Here is a 24,492-nt window from a genome sequence, read left to right on the forward strand (position 1 = left end):
ACGGAAGATGGTCTGTCGCATACATCGAAAGATCTGGTACGGCGGGGGCCTTCAGGTCGTCTTTGCATAGAGGACGACGAGCGGTTGGCTCCTAGTTTGCCTACAATAGGAGTACGCGGCGATTTATTTGAATACAGACTCTCCCTATTGATTGATATATCAATAAATGATGAACCGGAGGTTGAAATTGAATGTATACCACCTCCTCTGGTAGATATAGTGGTAGTGGAGGATGGTGACATAGATATTCAGATAATTGAACCAGATATAGTTTATTTAAAAAGCATTGTGAATATTGATAATTCATGAAAATAAATATTAGAAAGAATGAATTATTTTTTGTTATCTTTGATTGAAAACTTGGTTGTGGACTGATAATACTCTATGGAGTGATCTAATTAAACTGAACTATTCATATTCAGAAGTCTCTGATGGTATCCTCACTCTCTATATATATCTAGTATATGAAAATTAAAATAATACAAACAAATTTATTGTATGATTACAATATAAAACTCATTATACATATTAATAATTAGATTTAACGTTAAATCATATATGAGAACTCTTCCACCCCGGTTTCCGTTGTTTAAAATTCTTTTCATAGAATGACCTCTTATGTTGTCTCTTAAAGGACAACTTTTTCTCTTCTCTTAGAACATAATCATCATAATATCCAGAGTTATATCTTGCTTTATATACGTTTTTCATTAGGTTTTTACTGCTGTCTTTTACACTATAGAGACAGTCCACTTTTTTCCGTCTATTCTTTTTATCTTCCTTGTCCATCATATCAATCCTTCTTTTATGTGAACATACTTGCAACTGGTATAAATTTCTCTCCATGTCACATATAATTTTTCTTCTTGTTTCCTCCAGATTCTTCTCATCTGTCTCTGCCTCTATGCTGTCTAAACATGCAGTAGGTTCATGAGAATGTTCAAAATCATGAAAATGTCCTTTACAAATAGAACAGTTGCAATAAAAGGATATTTCTAACTCAGCTTGTTCACTCATGCTATTACACTGCTAACTAAAAACTTAGTGAATTCTATTCACAGACTAATAAACTATAGCAAAAATCCTTTCCTCATATTCCCTCCGCCGCTAATATGTAAGCAAGCCCTCTGATTGGCTGAGAAGGAGACACGTGATGTAACTGTTTCCTGGAAACTCATAACATTTGCCTCGAGCAACAACAACAACAACAACAAATGCTGTTTCCTGACATCATAACATTTACCTCGAGCATGTACATGTCTAAAACAACAACAAATGCTGTTTTCTATTTCTGGAAACTCATAACATTCGCTGAGAGCGTGCACTTACAACAACAATAACATCGACCTTGACATTCGCTGAGAGCGTGCACTTACAACAACAACAACATCAACACCTTCTGAAATTTAGGTCATTGATCCCCATTAACCACGTGTTCTCCCTAGGGAGGCTATGCCCATATTTGATGTTAAAAAAAGTTGTTGGTGACAGCAGGGGTGAGGGACACGAGTCAACAACAGCAACAACAAATGCTGTTTCCTGACATCATGACATTTACCTCGAGCATGTACATGTCCAAAACAACAACAAATGCTGTTTTCTCTTTCTGGAAACTCATAACATTCGCTGAGAGCGTGCACTTACAACAACAACAACAACATCGACCTTGACATTCGCTGAGAGCGTGTACTTACAACAACAATAACAACATCGACACCTTTGGAAATTTAGGTCATTGACACCCTGATTCGTTAGACCTGACCAGAAAAGAAAGAGAACATTTTCGATTTCGAAACAATTCTATTGAATAATTAGAACAACATCAATAATACAGAGCAAGTGCAATTTATTAGCAATAGAGTTTATTGTCTTTGATATGCTTCACTAATGCACTTAAAGCACATTGAAGTCTATTCACATGGGCTATATCAACTTTAGCGGCGAAACATAATTGATCCTCCATTTTAAATTTGCTCAAGGATATCACATATCTTTCATATACTGCATCCCATTCCAGACAAAGACGTGATCCTTTCGTGATTTCCACCGCAATGTTAGGTGCTCTTGTATTATTATCATCAACTCCACTATCAACTTCTAATAGGGTAAACATTCCACTCATCGCCATCACAAATATATATCCAAATGAGTAAAGTCAAACTGTTCTCACTCCTTGAATTCTATTCACAGACTAATAAAACTATAGCAAAAATCCTTTCCTTATATTCCCTCCGCCGCTAATATGTTTGCGAGCCCTCTGATTGGCTGAGAAGGAAACACGTGATCTAACTGTTTCCTGGAAACTCATAACATTCGCTGAGAGCGTGCAATTACAACAACAACAACATCAACACCTTTGGAAATTTAGGTCATTGACACACTTTGATTACGCAATCAATTTCTCAGAAATCCATTTCCCCTAGGGAGGCTATGCCCATATAAGGAGCCCTGTCACGATCAATTGAGGCCTTTCTACTCTTGTTTTACTTGCGGCGTGAGGGATTGAACCAGGCTACCTCTGGTTATGAAGCTTGGACTCTTCCCCCATTTATTTCATGTTATTTGGCATAATAAATTCGTATCGTATCGTGTGCTATCGTATCGTATGGATAGTAAATAGAGAGAAAACTGGGTTCAAAAAATTTTCTTATTTACAGGAATTGTAAATATATGACGGTTTTTTTTTTCATCGGGGCGGGGAGGACTATAGCCTCTATAAACGTGCCATATTCTGTGAATGTGCTGGAGTTGTTTTTTCTAGCATATAGCTAAACTGATGATACTTCTTCTACTACTAACAACTTATTGTAGGACCAAGATACCCAAGATGCTCATTCTTCACTTCAATCTGCTCAAAATCTGACTCTTTGAACCTTTCCATGTACTTGTTAATTATTCAGAAGACACTTAAGAATGTGATCTAAATGCAGGGCTTCCACTCTCGAAAATTAAAATTCGGGGACAAGTCTTAAAAATTCGGGGAGTTTTCGGGGAAACATAATTGATCCTCCATTTTAAATTTGCTCAAGGATATCACATATCTTGCATATACTGCATCCCATTCCAGACAAAGACGTGATCCTTTCATGATTTCCACCGCAATGTTAGGTGCTCTTGTATTATTATCATCAACTCCACTATCAACTTCTAATAGGGTAAACATTCCACTCATCGACATCACAAATATATATCCAAATGAGTAAAGTCAAAACTGTTCTCACTCCTTTGAATTCTATTCACAGACTAATAAAACTATAGCAAAAATCCTTTCCTTATATTCCCTCCGCCGCTAATATGTTTGCGAGCCCTCTGATTGGCTGAGAAGGAAACACGTGATCTAACTGTTTCCTGGAAACTCATAACATTCGCTGAGAGCGTGCAATTACAACAACAACAACATCAACACCTTTGGAAATTTAGGTCATTGAAACACTTTGATTACGCAATCAATTTCTCAGAAATCCATTTCCCCTAGGGAGGCTATGCCCATATAAGGAGCCCTGTCACGATCAATTGAGGCCTTTCTACTCTTGTTTTACTTGCGGCGTGAGGGATTGAACCAGGCTACCTCTGGTTATGAAGCTTGGACTCTTCCCCCATTTATTTCATGTTATTTGGCATAATAAATTCGTATCGTTTCGTGTGCTATCGTATCGTATGGATAGTAAATAGAGAGAAAACTGAGTTCAAACAATTTTCTTATTTACAGGAATTGTAAATATATGACGGTTTTTTTTTCATCGGGGCGGGGAGGACTATAGCCTCTATAAACATGCCATATTCTGTGAATGTGCTGGAGTTGTTTTTTCTAGCATATAGCTAAACTGATGATACTTCTTCTACTACTAACAACTTATTGTAGGACCAAGATACCCAAGATGCTCATTCTTCACTTCAATCTGCTCAAAATCTGACTCTTTGAACCTTTCCATGTACTTGTTAATTATTCAGAAGACACTTAAGAATGTGATCTAAATGCAGGGCTTCCACTCTCGAAAATTAAAATTCGGGGACAAGTCTTAAAAATTCGGGGAGTTTTCGGGGACAAGTCTTCAAGTTTCGGGGATTTTTCGGGGGGAAAAACAAAATAGAATTTCTTCGCGAAAATTTGGGAGCCAAAATTGGTTTGAGCTTCTTTTACAGGCTCAAGTAGGGCTTGTATCTGCGTAGTAAATCAAGCCTTTTACATAATAGGTTTTAGAGCCAGAGCCCGGGATTGGAACCCATAGCTGAAAACATTTATTGCTGATATTGCGGCAAAAACTTCAAAATTGCTTTCAAAAAAAAAAAGAAAAGAAAAATAGTGAAGACATGTGAACTGTAAATACCAGTAGCAACTCTGTATTAAGTCATTCATCTCAGAAATTCATTATAATATTTAAAAACAAAAACAAATATTGTTTGCGGCTTCTAGTTAAGTAAATTAAATAGGCAAATTCAACCTATAAGTACGGGGTAATATTAAAACTTGAAACAAACAAGAACTAAACTAAACAAGTAAATTTAAACTTAAATTAAAAAGGGAATTTATACGGCAATTGAGACATTATTGGTTTTTCATGCTGCTTCTAATGACTTTGGTGTTTACCCCCCCACCCCTCAGAAAAAATCCTCCCACGGAAAAACGGACCCCCCCCCCTCCTCAAAAAAATATACCCCGCAGAAAATGCTCCCCTGCTGAAAATACTCCCCATGGAAAGTACCCCTGCGGAAAATATCCCCCGCGAAAAATATCCCCCGCGAAAAATACCCTCGGAAAATACCCACCTCTGTGTGGAAAATACCTCTCCGAACATACATGTTTTTCATTGTTTGTTTCTACTATGCTTTTATTTCTTTTGGTTACCTCATAATTACTATATAGTAACCGATTAACCCCCAACCCTCCCACCAACCCTGTGACCATCCATATTCCAAATATAATACATATTGCAGTCTCATTTTTATATCAGCCCATCTAATGCCTGGACATGATAGCTGTAAGTAGAGTAAGGGGTTATACACTACTTTGCGTGCGCCCCTAGGAATCTCCATGTTATTTGCGGCCTTTACGTTCCTTGGTGCCTTTCCAGAGCATGTACTTATGGATCTGGTTTGGTGGGTATAATCTGGTTTGGTGGGTATATTCTGGTTTGGTGGGTATAGTCTGGTTTGGTGGGTATAGTCTGGTTTGATGGGTATAGTCTGGTTTGGTGGGTATAGTCTGGTTTGGTTTTTCAAAGAGAGTGAGTATGTTATATGCTTGCATGTATAGGAATTCCCTTGTTATTTTCTTGCATGTATAGGAATTCCCTTGTTATTTGCTTGCAAGTATAGGAATTCCCATGTTATTTGCTTGCGTGTATAGGAATTCCCATGTTATTTGCTTGCATGTATAGGAATTCCCATGTTATTTGCTTGCGTGTATAGGAATTCCAATGTTATTTGCTTGCGTGTATAGGAATTCTCTTGTTATTCGCTTGCATGTATAGGAATTCAAATGTTATTTGCTTGCGTGTATAGGAATTCCCATGTTATTTGCTTGCATGTATAGGAATTCCCATGTTATTTGCTTGCGTGTATAGGAATTCCCATGTTATTTGCTTGCGTGTATAGGAATTCCCTTGTTATTTGCTTGCGTGTATAGGAATTCCTATGTTATTTGCTTGCATGTATAGGAATTCCCTTGTTATTTGCTTGCATGTATAGGAATTCCCAAGTTATTTGCTTGCGTTTATAGTAATTCCCATGTTATTTGCTTGCACGTATAGGATTTCCCATGTGATATGAGTGCATGTATAGGAATTACAATGTTATTTGCTTGCGTGTATATGAATTCCCTTGTTATTTGCTTGCATGTATAGGAATTCCCACGTTATTTGCTTGCGTCTATATGATTTCCCTTTTTATTTGCGTTCATGTATATGAATTGATATGTTATTTGCTTGCATGTATAGGAATTCCCAAGTTATTTGCTTGCGTGTATAGGAATTCCCATGTTATTTGCTTGCATGTATAGGAAATCCCTAGTTATATGCTTGCTTGTATAGGAAATCCATTGTTATTTGCGTGCGTTTATAGGAATTGCAACGTTATTTTCCTGGCTTGTATAGGAATACCCAGGTTATTTGCTTGCGTGTATAGGAATTCCCATGTTGTTTGATTGCGTGTATAGGAATTCCCACGTTATTTGCTTGCGTGTATAGGAATTCCCATGTTATTTGCTTGCGTGTATAGGAATTCCCATGCTATTTTAAGGGCTTATGTCCCCTCCCATGCTATTATAAGAGTTTATGTCCCCTTCCTATGCTATTCCAGGAGCTTATGTTCCTTCCTATGCTATTGTAAGGGCATTTCCGTGTGGTTTTTCTTTTCTTGGTACCCATTAAAAACAAAATTTTTGTGTTAAATAAGTAGTTCTTATATCTTTTAAAAGAGCTTTACGGGGTTTGAGAGACTCGATTGCCTGATTCCGTGTGGTTTTTCTTTACTTGGTGCCCATTAAAAACACAATTTTTGTGTTAAATAAGTAGTTCTTGTATCTTTTAAAAGAGCTTTACGGGGTTTGAGACACTCTGTTGCCTGATTCCGTTTGGTTTTTCTTTACTTAGTGCTCATTAATGACGATTGTTTTGTTTCATATAAGCAGTTTGTGCATCTTTTAAAGGAGCAATATAAGGCTTGAGAAACTCGGTTTCCTGATTCCGTGTGGTTTTTCTTTACTTGGTGTCTAGTCGAAACGTTAAGTTTGTTTACTTTAAGTAGTTTTTGTAACTGTTAAAATAGATTTAATGGGTTTGAGAGACTCTGTTGCCTGATTCCGTGTGGTTTTTATTTACTTGGTGCCCATTAAAAACAAAATTTTACTAACACATTCTACACTGTGAGCAGTGTAAAAACAAATCCTCTTGATATTATTTGAAGAAATCATTACATAAAATTTTTTTTTTTTTTGTACGTATCTTAAAATGACAAAATATGCTTACGGCTCTAACAATTGTGCTCTATGATTGGTCAGAGACACGAGGTGGCTTTCCCACTGGTATTCTATGTCCGGTTATCGACACTACCTAGTCTATTGCATGTATTAAATCAGTATTTTTTACGCAGTGGAACGATAAACACATAAGTCATATCTTAAAAAAAAGTGAAGATGGAGCGTTTTAATAAAGTGTGTTCACATTACAAGGTTATTGTAGTATTGAATGCAGACAAGGACATGTATTTGAACTATGAAACAAGTACAAGTGGTAGCACTATTGGAAATGTATGCATGCATTGTCATAACAGTAAGGAATTAAATTTCTTTGGAATACCGAAAAAATTCAACTCTTATGATGGTGGTTATGCGAGATTGAGATCTCCAGAGATGATCGCACTAAAAGAGAATGCCAACATAAAAATAATCGTTGATGATATAGGACAACTGCTTGCTACTGTTGCAGTTAACACATTACCTACTGATACATCCAATCGTCAGCTTTGGGGTATTAGCATTCAACGAAAGGTCAAAAAAAGAAAGGCCTACTCTTCTACTAATATCGTAAACCATATCTTGTCTACGTGCCGAAACTGTTACCTGTGTAAAAATAATGTGATAATAGACAGTGAAATTGCCAGAAAAATAAAAAGGGCATTGTCTGAAAATATCACTATGGAATATAAACATGAATCGATGAAAAACAAAGCACCAGCAAACGTTACTGCTATTGATTAAACAGTCAATGAACCAAATAATATCAAAGACGAAAAGCATATTGAGCCTGTTGATGAGACACCAGTAAAAACTGTTTATGACTCAAAATGGAATAATGATTATTCTACTGATTACGAACTAAGACAAGACAATAGCTACAATATCAAGAGAGAACATGGTGAACTACTTTATGGAACAGATTCAAAATGTCCAAAGTTAATCATTGATATTAATAATGTATCATAATATATTTTTGTATTAATATTCTACATATCATTATTTCATTAAAAATATTACATTGTTATGTGTTCATTATTTTAATATTAAGCTAGGCTAGCATATCAAACGTTTAGAATCTCTATTAAAAAATTTGAGATGTAAGAAAAGGAATTTGCATACATCTATTGTCAGACACATGGTATAGTATTGAAAAAATCTAGGTTACAGAATGAATAAATTCATTATCAACATCCCTTATCGTATATGTTAGATAAAATTTATAAAATATAAATGTCTGAGTGAAGAAATTTTTTTTATAAAAATCCATTGTCAGACACATCAAATAAAATTGACAAAATCTAATTTTAATAATAAATAAATGCTTTAACAACATTCTTTATCAAATAAATCGGATAAAATTGACATAATCTAAGTATCAGAGTGACTAAATTCTATATCAACATCCTTTTCTCAGATACATAGGATAAAATTGTCAAATTCTATGTCTTAGAGTGAATAATTTTTTTTTATCAACATCCTTTGGCAGATACATCGGATAAAATTGACAAAATCTAAATTTCAGAAAGAATAAATTCATTATCAACATCCTTTGTCTAATGTGTAAGATAAAATTGACAAAATATATGTATCAGAGTGAATATTTTTTTTTAACACCATTCCTTTCCATATATATCAAATAAACTTGATAAAATATATGTGCAGGTGGGAATATTTTTTTTACTATAATAATCTTTTGTGAAATATATAAAATAAAATGGAAAAAATCTAAATTTCAGAATAAATAAATGGTTTAAAAGCATCCTATATCGGAAATGTCGGATAAAATTGACAAAATCTAAGTGTCAGAGGGAATAAATTTTTTTTATCAACATCCTTTTCTCGGATACATAGGATAAAATTGACAAAATCTAAATTTCAGAATGAATAAATTCATTATCAACATCCTTTGTCGGATATGTCAGATAAAATTGACAAAATCTAAATTTTAGAATGAATAAATGCTATAACAATATCCTTAATCGGATATGTCGGGTAAAATTGACAAAATCTAAGTATCAAAGTGACTAAATTCTATATCAACATCCTTTTCTCAGACACATAGGATAAAATTTACAAATTCTAAGTGTCAGTGTGAATACATTTTTTTATCAACATCCTTTTGTCAGATACATCAAATAAAATTGACAAAATCTAAATTTCAGAGTGAATAAATTCATTATCAACATCCTTTATTGGATATGTCGGATAAAATTGACGAAATATAAGTGTCAGAGTGAATAATTTTTTTTTATCAACATCCTTTGTCAGATACATCAAATAAAATTGACAAAATCTAAATTTCAGAATGAATAAATGCTTTTAACAACATCCTTTATCGAATATGTCGGATAAAATTGACATAATCTAAGTATCAGAGTGACTAAATTCTATATCAACATCCTTTTTTTCAGATACATAGGATAAAATTGACAAATTCTAAGTGTTAGAGTGAATAATTTTTTTTATCAACATCCTTTGGCAGATACATCGAATAAAATTGACAAAATCTAAATTTCAGAATGAATAAATGCTATAACAATATCCTTAATCGGATATGTCGGATAAAATTGACAAAATCTAAGTATCAAAGTGACTAAATTCTATATCAACATTCTTTTCTCAGACACATAGGATAAAATTTACAAATTCTAAGTGTCAGTGTGAATACATTTTTTTATCAACATCCTTTTGTCAGATACATCAAATAAAATTGACAAAATCTAAATTTCAGAGTGAATAAATTCATTATCAACATCCTTTATTGGATATGTCGGATAAAATTGACGAAATATAAGTGTCGGAGTGAATAATTTTTTTTTATCAACATCCTTTGTCAGATACATCAAATAAAATTGACAAAATCTAAATTTCAGAATGAATAAATGCTTTTAACAACATCCTTTATCGAATATGACGGATAAAATTGACATAATCTAAGTATCAGAGTGACTAAATTCTATATCAACATCCTTTTTTTCAGATACATAGGATAAAATTGACAAATTCTAAGTGTTAGAGTGAATAATTTTTTTTATCAACATCCTTTGGCAGATACATCGAATAAAATTGATAAAATCTAAATTTCAGAATGAATAAATTCATTATCAACATCCTTTGTCTGATATGTTGGATAAAATTGACAAAATTTAAATTTCAGAATAAGTAACTTCTTTAACAACATCCTTTATCGGATGTGTCGGATAAAATTGACAAAATCTAACTGTAAGAGTGAATAAATTTTTTTTTTATAAACATCCTTTGGCAGATACATCGGATAAAATTGACAAAATCTAAATTTCAAAATGAATGAATTCATTACCAACATCCTTTGTCGGATATGTCGGATAAAATTGACAAAATCTAAATTTCAGAATGAATAAATGCTATAACAATATCCTTTGCCAGATACATCGAATAAAATTGATAAAATATAAGTGCCAGAGTGAATAATTTTTTTTATTATCAACATCCTTTGTCAGATACATCAAATAAAATTGACAAAATCTAAATTTCAATATAAATAAATGCTTTAACAACATCCTTTATCGGATATGTCGGATAAAATAGACAAAATGTAAGTGACAGAGTGAATACATTTTTTTTTATCAACATCCTTTTCTCGGAGACTTATCGGATATGTCGGATAAAGTTGACAAAATCTAAGTATCAGAGTGACTAAATTCTATATCAGCATCCTTTTCTCGGATACATAGGATAAAATTGACAAATTCTAAGTGTTAGAGTGACTATTTTTTTTTATCAACATCCTTTGGCAGATACAACAGATAAAATTGACAAAATCTAAATTTCAGAATGAATAAATTCATTATCAACATCCTTTGTCAGATATGTCAGATAAAATTGACAAAAACTAAGTATCACAGTGAATATTTTTTTTTTACAACATCCTTTGCCAGATACATCGAATAAAATTGATAAAATATAAGTGCCAGAGTGAATAATTTTTTTTTATCAACATCCTTTGTCAGATACATCAAATAAATTGGAAAAAATATAAATTTTAGGATAAATAAATGCTTTAACAACATCCTTTATCGGATATGTCAGATAAAATTGAAAAAATCTATGTATCAGAGTGACTAAATTCTATATCAACAACCTTTTCTCGGATACATAGGATAAAATTGACAAAATCTAAGTGTTATAGGGAATAAATTTTTTTTTATCAACATCCTTTTCTCGGACACATAGGAAAAAATTGACGAAATCTGAATTTCAGAATGAATAAATTCATTATCAACATCCTTTGTCGGATATGTCGGATAAAATTGACAAAATCTAAATTTCAGAATGAATAAATGCTATAACAATATTCATTATCGGGATATGTCGGATAAAATTGACAAAATCTAAGTATCAAAGTGACTAAATTCTATATCAACATCCTTTTCTCGGTTACATAGGATAAAATTGACAAATTCTAAGTGTTAGAGTGAATAAATTTTTTTTTTCAACATTCTTTGCCAGATACATAGGATAAAACTGACAAAATCTAAGTATCAGAGTGAATAAATTCATTATCAACATCCTTTGTCGGATATGTTGGATAAAATTGACAAAATCTAATTTTCAGAATGAATAAATGCTATAACAATATCCTTTAACGAATATGTCGGATAAAAATTGACAAAATTTAAATATCAGAATGAATAAATGTTTTAACAAAATCCTTCATCGGATTTGTTGAATATAATTGACAAAATCTAACTATCAGAGTGACTAAATTCTATATCAACATCCTTTTCTCGGATACATAGGATAAAATTGACTGAATCTAAGTGTCAGGGGGAATAATTTTTTTTTATCAACATCCTTTTTTCGGATACACAGGATAAAATTGACAAAATCTGAATTTCAGAATGAATAAATTCATAATCAACATCCTTTGTCGCATATGTCGGATAAAACAGACAAAATCTAAATTTCAGAATGAATAAATGCTATAACAATATCCTATATCGGATATGTCGGATAAAATTGACAAAATCTAAGTATCAGAGTGACTAAATTCTATATCAACATCCTTTTCTCGGATACATAGGATAAAATTGACAAATTCTAAGTGTTAGAGTGAATAAATTTTTTTATCAACATCCTTTGCCAGATAAATAGGATAAAATTGACAATATCTAAGTATCAGAGTGAATAAATTAATTATCAACATCTTTTGTCGAATATGTCGGATAATATTGACAAAATCTAAGTATCAGAGTGAATAATTTTTTTATCAACATCCTTTGCCAGATACATCGACAAAAATTGACAGAATCTAAGTGACAAAGTGAATAATTTTTTTTTTATCAACATCCTTTGTCAGATGCATCGAATAAGAATTGACAAAATTTAAATATCAGAATGAATAAATGCTTTAACAACATCCTTCATCGGATTCGTTGGTTAAAATTGACAAAATCTAAGTACCAGTGAGATTAAATTCTACATCAACATCCTTGTCTCGGATACATAGATTAAAATTAACAAAATCTAAGTGTTAGAGTGAATATTTTTATTTTATCAACATTCTTTTGCCAGTTATATCGGATAATATTGACAAAATTTAAGTGTCAGAATGAATAAATTCATTATCAACATCCTTTATCGGATATGTCGGATAAAATTGATAAAATCTATGTATCAGAGTGATTAAATTCCATATCAATATCATTTTCTTGGATACATGGGATAAAATCTACAAAATCTAAATATCAGAGTAAATAAATGCTTTATCAACATCCTTTAAATGCATTATCAACATCATTTGTCAGCTATATTTGATAAAATTGACAAGAAAGACATGGAGTGTACACCGCGACGGCGCATACATAGTGAGAGAGACATGCAAAGTCGACATAGCTTTATTTCATTTTTTAAGGTTAATTTAGACGAGGTTACGTGCGCGCACGTATATTTTATCAATTTTATTCGATGTATCTGGCAAAGGATATTGTTATAGCATTTATTCATTCTGAAATTTAGATTTTGTCAATTTTATCCGACATATCCGACAAAGGATGTTGGTAATGAATTTATTCATTCTGATATTTAGATTTTTTCAATTTTATCCAATGTATCTGTCAAAGGATGCTGATAAAAAAAATTTTATTCACTCTGATACTTAGATTTTGTCAATTTTATCCAACATAACCGATAAAGGATGTTGGTATAGCATTTATTTATTCTGATATTTTGATTTTGTTAATTTTATCCGACATATCTGACAAAGGATTTTGAAAATTAATTTATTCATTCTGAAATTCATATTTTGTCAATTTTATCCGATGTATCTGCCAAAGGATGTTGATAAAAAAATTTATTCACTCTAACACTTAGAATTTGTCAATTTTATCCTATGTATCTGAGAAAAGGATGTTGATATAGAATTTAGTCACTCAGATACTTAGATTATGTCAATTTTATCCGTCATATCCGATAAAGGATGTTGTTAAAAGCATTTATTCATTCTGAAATTTAGATTTTGTCAATTTTACTTGATGTATCTGACAAAGGATGTTGATAAAAAAAAATTTATTCACTCTGACACTTATATATTGTCAATTTTATCCGACATATCCGATAAAGGATGTTGATAATAAATTTATTCACTCTGAAATTTAGATTTTGTCAATTTTATTTGATGTATCTGACAAAAGGATGTTGATAAAAAAATGTTTTCACAATGACACTTAGAATTTGTCAATTTTATCCTATATGTGAGAAAAGGATGTTGATATAGAATTTAGTCACTTTGATACTTAGATTTTGTCAATTTTATCCGACATATCCGATTAAGGATATTGTTGTAGCATTTATTCATTCTGAAATTTAGATTTTGTCAATTTTATCCGACATATCCGACAAAGGATGTTGATAATCAATTTATTCATTCTGAAATTCAGATTTTGTCAATTTTATCCTATGTATCCGAGAAAAGGATGTTGATATAGAATTTATTCACTCTGACACTTAGATTTTGTCAATTTTATCCGACATATCCGATAAAGGATGTTGTTAAAGCATTTATTTATTCTGAAATTTAGATTTTGTCAATTTATTTGATGTATCTGACAAAGGATGTTGATGGTAAAAAAAATTATTCACTCTGGCACTTATATTTTATCAATTTTATTCGATGTATCTGGCAAAAGATGTTGTTAAAAAAAATATTCACTCTGATACTTAGATTTTGTCAATTTTATCCGACATATCCGACAAAAGGATGTTGATAATGAATTTATTCATGCTGAAATTTAGATTTTGTCAATTTTATCCGATGTATCTGCCAAAGGATGTTGATAAAAAAAACATTTATTCACTCTAACACTTAGAATTTTTCAATTTTATCCTATGTATCTGAGAAAAGGATGTTGATATAGAATATAGTCACTCTGATACTTAGATTATGTCAATTTTATCCGACATATCCGATAAAGGATGCTGTTAAAGCATTTATTTATTCTGAAATTTATATTTTGTCAATTTTATTTGATGTATCTGACAATGTATGTTTATAAAAAAAATTTATTCACTCCGACACTTATATTTTATCAATTTTATCCAACATATCCGATAAAGGATGTTGATAATGAATTTATTCATTCTGTTACCTAGATTTTGTCAATGTTATCCCATGTGTCTGACAATAGATGTATGCAAATTCCTTTTCTTACATCTCCAATGTTTTAATAGAGATTCTAAACATTTGATATGCTAGCTTAGCTTACTCTAAAAATAATGAACACATAACAATGTACTATTTTTAATGAAATAATGCTATGTAGAATATTAATACAAAAATATATTATGATACATTATTAATATCAATGATTAACTTTGGACATTTTGAATCTGTTCCATAAAGTAGTTCATCATGTTCTCTCTTGATATTGTAGCTATTGTCTTCTCTTAGTTGGTAATCAGTAGAATAATCATTATTCCATTTTGAGTCATACACAGTTTTTACTGGTGTCTCATCAACAGGCTCAATATGCTTTTCGTCTTTGATATTATTTGGTTCATTGACTGTTTAATCAATAGCAGTAACGTTTGTTGGTGCTTTTTTTTTCATCGATTCATGTTTATAGTTCATTGTGATATTTTCTGCCAATGCCCTTTTTATTTTTCTGGCAATTTCACTGTCTATTATCACATTATTTTTGCACAAGTAACCGTTTCGACATGAAGACAGGATATGGTTTACGTTATTAGCAGAAGAGTAGGTCTTTCTTTTATTGATCTTCCGTTGAATGCTAATACCCGAAAGATGACGATTGGATATATCAGTAGGTAATGTGTTACCTGCAACAGTAGCAAGGAGTTGTCCTCTATCATCAACGATTATTTTTATGTTGACATTCTCTTTGAGTACAATCATCTCTGGAGATCTCAATATCGCATAACCACCAACATAAGAGTTGAATTTTTTCGGTATTCCAAAGAAATTTAATTCCTTACTGTCATGACAATGCGTGCATACATTTCCAATAGTGCTACCACTTGTACTTGTTTCATAGTTTAAATACTTCTCCTTGTTGGCATTCAATGCTACAATAACCTTGTTATGTGAACACACTTGATTAAAATACTCCATCTTCACTTTTTTTTAAGATATGACTTATGTGTTTATCGTTCCACTGCGTAAAAAATACTGATTTAATACATGCAATAGACTAGGTAGAGTCGATAACCGGAAATAGAATACAAGTGGGAAAGCCACATCGTGTCTCTGACCAATAATAGAGCCCAATTGTTAGAGCCGTAAGCATATTTTGTCATTTTAAGATACGTACAAAAAAAAAAATTATATAATGATGTTTTCAAAGGATATCAAGTGGATTTGTTTTTTTACACTGCCCACAGTGTAGAATGTGTTACTAAAATTTTGTTTTTAATGGGCAACAATTAAAGAAAAACCACTCGGAATCAGACAACCGAGACTCTCATACCCCTTAAAGCTCTTTTAACAGATACAAGAACTACTTATTTAACACAAAAATTTAGTTTTTAATGGGCACCAAGTAAAGAAAAACCACACGGAATCAGACAACCGAGTCTCTCAAACCCCGTAAAGCTCTTTTAAAAGATACAAGAACTACTTATTTAACACAAAAATTTCGTTTTTAATGAGCACTAAGTAAAGAAAAACCAAACGGAATCAGGCAACATAGTGTCTCACACACCGTAAATCTATTTTAAAATATACAAGAACTAATTATTTAACACAAAAATTTTTTTTTTAATGGGCACAAAGTAAAGAAAAACCACACGGAATCAGGCAATTGAGTCTCTCAAACCCCGTAAAGCTCTTTTAAAAGATACAAGAACTACTTATTTAACACAAATTTTTTTTTTTAATGGGTACCAAGTAAAGAAAAAAAGAACGGAAAATCCCTTATAATAGCAGAGGAAGGATAATAAGCTCCTGGATTAGCATAGAAAAGGGACAAAAAATTTTTGAATAGCATTGTAGAGGATATAAGCCCTTAAAATAACATTGAACTTCCTATACATATACGCACATAGCATGGGAATTCCTATACACGCAAGCAAATAACGTGGAAATTCCTATACACGCAATCAAATAACATGGGAATTCCTATACACGCAAGCAAATAACATGGGAATTCCTATACACGCAAGCAAAATAACGTGGGAATTCCTATACACGCAAGCAAATAACATGGGAGTTCCTATACATGCAAGCAAATAACATGGAAATTCCTATACACGCAAGCAAATAACATGGGAATTCCTATACATGCAAGCAAATAACATGGGAATTCCTATACACGCAAGCAAATAACATGGCAATTCCTATACATGCAAGCAGATAACAAGGGACTTCCTATACACGCAAGCAAATAACATGGAAATTCCTATACATGCAAGCAAATAACAAGGGAATTCCTATACACCCAAGCAAATAACATGGGAATTCCTATACACGCAAGCAAATAACATGGGAATTCCTATACACGGAAGCAAATAAGAACGGAATTCCTATACAAGCAAGCAAATAACATGGGAATTCCTATACATGCAAGCAAATAACAAGGGAATTACTATACATGAAAGCAAATAACATGGGAATTCCTATACACGCAAGCAAATAACATCGGAATTCCTATACATGCAAGCAAATAACAAGGGAATTCCTATACAAGCAAGCAAATAACATGGGAATTCCTATACATGCAAGCAAATAACAAGGGAATTCCTATACATGCAAGCTAATCACATGGGCATTCCTAAACACGCACGCCAATAACAAGGGAATTCCTATACAAGCAAGCAAATAACATGGGAATTCCTATACACGCAAGCAAATAACATGGGAATTCCTATACATGCAAGCAAATAACATGGGAATTCCTATACATGCAAGCAAATAACATGGGAATTCCTATACACGCAGGCAAATAACATGGGAATTCCTATACATGCAAGCAAATAACATGGAAATTCCTATACACGCAAGCAAATAACATGGGAATTCCTATACATGCAAGCAAATAACATGGGAATTCCTATACACGCAAGCAAATAACATGGGAATTCCTATACGTGCAAGCAAATAACAAGGGAATTCCTATACATGCAAGAAAATAACATGGGAATTCCTATACACGCAAGCAAATAACATACTCACTCTCTTTGAAAAACCAAACCAGACTATACCCACCAAACCAGACTATACCCATCAAACCAGACTATACCCACCAAACCAGACTGTACCCACCAAACCAGAATATACCCACCAAACCAGATTATACCCACCAAACCAGATCCATAAGTACATGCTCTGGAAAGGCACCAAGGAACGTAAAGGCCGCAAATAACATGGAGATTCCTAGGGGCGCACGCAAAGTATAACCCCTTACTCTACTGCTGTAGGCTACAAATCCTATAAAATATACTATTTCTTTTACTTCGCACTAATATTATTTGGCATTATTAACCAACTGTTCGTGATAAATAAGTCTGAAAATATTTAAAACTTGACAAGAAAACAATATGAGCCTAATACCCAAATTTTTACTTTAAGCTTTATCGTAATTGTTTTTATGGCTAATATTTTTGGGATTACATCCGTTTGAATCCTCTATTCCCTGACCTTTTATATAGTCTGTAGCTAAATTTTGCCTCATTAGGAGGGGTAGGGAGTTGTGATTTTTTTATGGTAAAAAGATCGTATTTAGGGCGGAAGAAATAAATTATACCACATTTTCTTTTAAAAAATATTTTATTTCAGAATTAGCCTTCATACAGGGTTATTAATTGTTAAAGCATTAGAAGTTGTAAAGGTAGGCCTTAGATATTTAAACAAATTTACTTGGCTATCCCGAATTTGAGCAGAATATATTTTCCGTAAAATTTTCCTTTGCCTAACTAATAAGTTTGCAAGACCGTAAAAGGTTCCTAAAACTGCAGTTTAAAATATTACGTCACTGAAAATATTACACGGGTGAAGGGACCAGAATAATAATTGTGAGGGGAGTGCTGGGTGAATACGTTTGAGGATAAAGGGTGGTAGGGCAAATACAATTTTCAGATGAAAACAAAAGAACTTAAATTTTACACACCGAATGAAACAAAAATTGAAATGGTAAGAATTCCTGGCAAAAAGATCAATTTCTTCAATGTATTATGCGGTCAACTATTAAGTATTAAACATTAATACAGTATGTCCAAAACCGACAACAGCAAAAGAAAACCAAATTTAAACTTATGATTCGGTTTTCAAAACAATTCTTTTTCTTTAGAAGTTCAATTTCAAAATCCAGAATCTAACTGAGCATTCCGTTAAACAACTTTAAGTATAATTCTTGGCTAATTTTGTCAAGATACTTGACCACGAATTATGTGAATGTAAGAATCTTATACCATTTGGAAATCGGGGATTGGAAATCCCCGAAAATTTGGGGATAGTGGAAGCCCTGTCTAAATGTATGAGAAAAGCAGTTTCATAGCCACGAAGACAAGTGACGGGTGACAGAATGCATTGAACTTATATAATTTGGGCTATACATTTGCACGTTAGGGAGGGGGGGGGTAAAGTATAGCGGGTATGCATGCAAACTGTGATAGCTACAATTATTCTGCATAATAAAAAGTAAGAATTGTTTTCTAACTTCCAAATACTTTACTTCCCCCCCTCCTTCCTAGTATGCAAATATATAGCCTGGCCCAAATTGTAGCAGTTCAATGCATTCTGTCAAACTAACTAAGTCTTGTGGCTATGAAATACGAAACCGGTTTTTACAGATCTACAGATCCAAATTCTTGAGTGTGTTCTGAATAATTAACAAGTACTCCTTTCCACAAAACTTTGATTTTCTTTAGCTCTCCCCGTATGACCTCTTTTCTCTTCTTTCCTGGAAGACTTGCTTTTTGTTTTGTCCCAGATGTACGGTCAAAGGGCACAATCTTAGCAACCTATACTTCATCCATAAAACGTGGCTTAGCCTTCTTAACCTATTTTTTATTATAGAATGTTTTTACATTATACGTTTTCATTCATCATTGAAGACTTATTATTCCAAACTTGTTTCAACCACCTTGCGCCTTGGCTTTTCTCCTTTTTACGCCTTCACTAAATCTTCATTAAATCTAATTTTCTAATAGTACTACACTACTACCTAGGTTTGTCAAACTATAAACTTGATCGATTCCCTTGTTACCTAACATCATCTCTTCATCCATGTATTCCTAGTCATTGTGACTTTTTCTTGACATTAATTTTCGAATCTATTCTTTCACCCTGAACCCTCAAAACTTCTGAAGAGTCATCCATTTTGCAAACATTTTTATCCTAAAAACTCGAATCCCTTTACTAAAAAGGTTTTTAACTTCCCAATCGGTAACATATCCTCCCAAAGCATTTATCGTGCTATGTAATGTGGAATCTGCCAGAATACTCGATATTAATGGGAATAGCACGCAACCCTACTTAACTCCTCATTCCGAGCCAGACCAAGTACTAACCTCACTTCCTACGTAGATTATACTCACTTACTCTATCTTAAAAGAAATTTTCAGTTAAAATTCTCCATTTATATATCATTAGTTTAGCACTCGCAAGTACTATCTTGAGTGTATGTGATTCACTTTTTTTAAGTATAGGGCTGATTCCTTGGATTGAAAATTACTTTAATTGTGATGAAATCTAATCTTAGAATTTCATGACTATGTTCAGAAGGAGGATTACCTCATGAGATTGGTCAAGAGAACCATAGCCGAGGGGGGATGAACAAGTAGTTGCTCTAACAGGGACTTAACCAACTTTTAGCCTTTTCTGAATAATCTTCTACCTCCACTCCCCTAGGGAGTCAGAACTGTGTACAGTAACTGTGAGTAGCTAAATGAAATGTTGCACGCAATTTTATATTATATAATGTCGTATATAATCATGGTAATAACATAAAATATGACTTACCCTTTCTTAGGAACTGAAGTCAGGCACTTGGATAGACACCGAAGGTCAGACAGAAAAAAGTGCATTAGAAGAGTCAATTACAAGATTGTCTGTTGAGAATTCGAAAATTATGGAGGCCATTGAAACTAACTATAAAGAATTACAGAATGTCAGAAAACTTTTAGCGGTCATTCTTCAAAAATTGGATGATTTATCATCTTAAGTGCCTAGTAAAATGAAAATTTTTAAGTGCCTTATCTAGATGTGATTGTTTATTAGGTTGGATTGTCAATTTCTTCTCTTTAGTAGCTGATTTATATCTCTTTCAATTATGGCTGCTTTCTGAATTTCTTCCGGAAGGAAAGGGGGGGGTGCCGTCAAAATGTTTCAAAAGGCCGAGGATGATATCTTTTCAGATGCTAAACAACCTTGTACTCTTCTGCTCTTTTAAAGGTGGGAGGGAAGGATTAAGTGATCCCCACCCTCTTGTGGTATTATGTTTCTAATATCCAAGGTAGAATGCTTGCACAATAGGCAAGTTGAGTAAATCTATGTTCAAATAGAAAGGCCTTAAACTCGTAAAGAACTAAATTTTAGTAGTTTATCTGGATTTTTTCTATTTCTTCTTTTTCTTTTATTTTATATAGTATGAGTACTTTCGTTTGTCGTCTCTCTTTTAGGTTGTGTATTAAATTTGTCTGTGATCGTTCAGTGCATTGCTTTGTCTTTTTTTCAAGAGTAAATGGAGGAAGCGTAGAGAATTATCTTATAAAATAGGCGAACTCGAATATAATTTTTTTCTGTGTTTTCCGTTTGCTTGATTTTGTCTTTTAAATTGTCTTGATGCTTTTCGTGAAACATTTCCCATCAAATATGTTGCTTTTTCAAATCAATCACATTAACTTAATTTTCTAATATAATAAAAAAGAATATATCAAACAATTGAGAGACAACACTGAAAAATTGATAGTACTTTATGTGTAAGAGTATGAAGTCATACCACATACATATAAACACAGTAGTAATTCACGTTTAGTAATTGCTTTTTCATTACTAATTTGAAATGATGATTCGGATCTTAGCGCCGATCCAGTGGTGAATATAAGTACCCGTCTTTGCGGAAACTCTGGGAATTTCGTGAAAACTCCAGGAGCGGGAATCGCAGTAGGTGGTATTCCTATTGGGTTTCGGTACCAATATAGTGGTGAATGTCTGCACTAACTGCACTAAATGTTTGCACTTCTGGTAACCAGGCGGCAGTCTTATCAGTAGCTCTTGTTCCTGGAACTTTTCCGAAATCTCCAGAGTTTCCGCAAAGACGGGTACTACTATTCACCCCTGGATCGTCGCTAAGATTTAACAAGACTAGGGCTAGCGAGCCGAATTCTAATTTTATGTTAACAATAAAACATCAGTTAATTTATCAGTGATAAATAATGAAGGGGGGGGGGAGATTTCACACTGAAGAGGCACCATATTTTAAACTGTAAAAGAAGACCAAAGAGAAGAAGAAAGGTACAAAGAGGAAGGCAATAAGAGGTAATTTCCTTATAGAATATAGGCTCATAAGGTAATTTTTGGGCATTATTCGGGATTATTACTAGGAACCTAAATAGAAAATACTGACGTCTTTTTTAGCTTCTTCATTCGTCCAAAAGTATGTTTATCTTTGTTTATTTTCGAAGTCAGGGAGGGACTCACAATCGCAAACTCCTTCTTTTATGGTTAAGACAGTGTGAACGCCAAGCCTGAAAATCTAAAATTGTGCTGTAAATATCCTTTTTAGTTTTATTTAGCAAGTTTTGAAAAATTTTAAGCAAAATGTGTTTTTTTCATTATTATTATTAATATTTCTAAATGCAGTAGTCCTTACTGTTGTTCTTAAGGAGGCCCTAGGCTGTCAATCATTTTGACTAAAAGTTTCTGTCAATCCATTGACGTGTGCTTCAATCGATCTTCAATAGACCCTTCAATCAACCCTTCAATCTCGACCGAAGCTAATCTAAGACTCTGCTTTTGGTCAAAATGATTGAGTCATTCAAACTTTCTACGAATCTACGTCAACGCTTGACTCAAGTGTCAAATAGGTTCTTAGATGGTCAATCATGCTTGAGTCAATCGACTGACGGAAGCTTTTGATCAAAATGATTGTCTCTCTTGGGCCTCCTTTAATGTATAATTGATATTTTTGTTGTTCTTTGAATACTCTTATTTAATAGGTCTGATAGGCGTTTCAGGTCACATATTTCGGGTTAAACACTTTGAGTAAAAACGAGAACTAATGTCCGAACGTCGGCATGACCGTTTTACCTAGGATGGCAGGGGTTTTCCCTGGAGAGTCGGGACTGCAATGAAACCTGTTTTATATTACATTTCATGCTAATTCTTCTTATTCTTTTATTTTTTTAGCAATTATTTTATGTTCTGTTTTCAATTTCTTTAAGGAGGTTCATAGCCCAGCAGGTTCACATCTTACCACGTCCATATATTTGTTTATAAAAAAAAGTATGTCTGGGTTGTCTTTTGTGTTTGGAGTTGAGCAGTAATATAGATTTATATTTGTATTTTATAGCTAACAATCTTCCAAGTGGGGGGGGGGACTGTTTTCAGACCGTTCTCTGTAAATAATCCTTGTTTTTAATGACATTTTACAAAGTTTGATATTTAGTAGCCATGCCCCCTGCAGCCCTTCCCTAGATGGGACCCCTAAGTGGACGCCTTGTTTATAATTCAGTGTTTGGAGACTAATCTTTTCGTGTGACCAAATTCGAAAGTTGTAGATAGACCTGACAAGAGAAAAAAGTCCATTCGACATACTGGTGTTTGCACAACGACTAAAGTAAGTTAATAAATAGTTCTATTGAAAAGAATTAAAATAACGTAATTACACTAACTAGTTCTATGAGTATTATTATTATTAGTATTAGTTCCCTGTAAGTGGACTCCACAAGACTGAGATGAGACTGAAGCCACAAAGGTCCAATGCTTTCACAACCCCCTCCCTCTAAAGAAAAAGTATAAATCAATATAGCAGCCTATAGCCCCTGGTCTGTTTATGCCCCATCAGGCTTGGTATTTTGAGATAGGGCTTCTCTATCTCTTTTTTCTTCCCTATTTAGAAGAGCCTTCGTTGGTGGAGTGAAGATGTACACCATTGTTTCTCCCCCCCCATTCTGAGGACCTTAAACGTCAGCTTCGGAATGGCTTGGACAGACAAAACTCGTTCCTCAAAAGAGAGGGAGAAGTCACCAACCACTCGCCACCCATTAGTGGCAAGTGCCATTTCATCCTCCGAACCAGTACTGGTGGGACCGGTACCGGTACCACCTCAGATTGCTTCTCAAGGCATCGTTTCTCGTGACATTGTCTGTGCTTCATCGGTCCAAGGGGAGTTGAACCCCTCGGGTATAATTTTGACACCCATTGCTTGCTTACCATTACTTGTCAGACATTAGGGAGGATAGCATGTGGCTGGATGGTAACTGATGTAAACCACTATTTGTGCCCACTACTCTAAGGGGCACCAAGAGAGAGTTTCCACCACTACTCCCAGTGCTGGGACTGAATATTATTCCCTTTCCGTGAGCTGAGATACGTTTACGTTTCGGTTACGCTTCTTTATCCGTCTGTTTTCTTCTCAGTTCTTATTTACGACGTAGGTGTTTTTTTGAAGACCACACTGCCTTTCTATGACGAACAAATAAAAGTTCAAATAGGGACAAGTTCATTTATCAGACAGTGCACAACAGATACAAACATCCTGGATATCTGCTGAGTTTGTCTGCTGATGATGATCACTGATGTATGTCGTCGAAATATCCAGAATATTTTGCATCTATTTTTCAATCTCTAGTAAAAGGACTTGTCCCTATTTGAACTTTTATTTGTTAAGTTCCTATTTTAAAACTGTACGATTAGCTGTCGTGTTTACGCTACGTAAAACGTTAAATAAGTTCCATATTTGCAGATGATAGCATAACCAAACAAGCATTAAGTTCCTCATTTTGTCTTTACATTTTAACCGCTATAATTCAAAATGACAATGTGACACCGCTTAAATCTTACAGGAAAATGCGAAAACAAAAAAATATGCTTCAAGTTTTGT

At 33.3% G+C, this 24,492-nt stretch overlaps 1 protein-coding gene across 1 annotated transcript in view; it reads left to right on the top strand.

The window, feature by feature from the left end:
- Window positions 1-21,148, top strand: part of olf186-M (Ki-ras-induced actin-interacting protein-IP3R-interacting domain olf186-M) — a 203,586-nt gene extending 182,438 nt beyond the window's left edge. The window contains exon 8 of the mRNA XM_089100932.1: window positions 20,419-21,148. Coding sequence (XP_088957058.1) covers window positions 20,419-20,610 — 192 coding nt within the window. The 3' untranslated portion in view covers window positions 20,611-21,148. The remainder of the gene's footprint in view (window positions 1-20,418) is intronic.
- The last annotated feature ends 3,344 nt before the right edge of the window (window positions 21,149-24,492 follow it).

The sequence above is a fragment of the Artemia sp. Qi Xiang Cuo genome, chromosome 15, assembly GCF_049724085.1.
Source record: "Artemia sp. Qi Xiang Cuo chromosome 15, ASM4972408v1, whole genome shotgun sequence".
In the NCBI taxonomy this organism is placed as follows: domain Eukaryota; kingdom Metazoa; phylum Arthropoda; class Branchiopoda; order Anostraca; family Artemiidae; genus Artemia; species Artemia sp. Qi Xiang Cuo.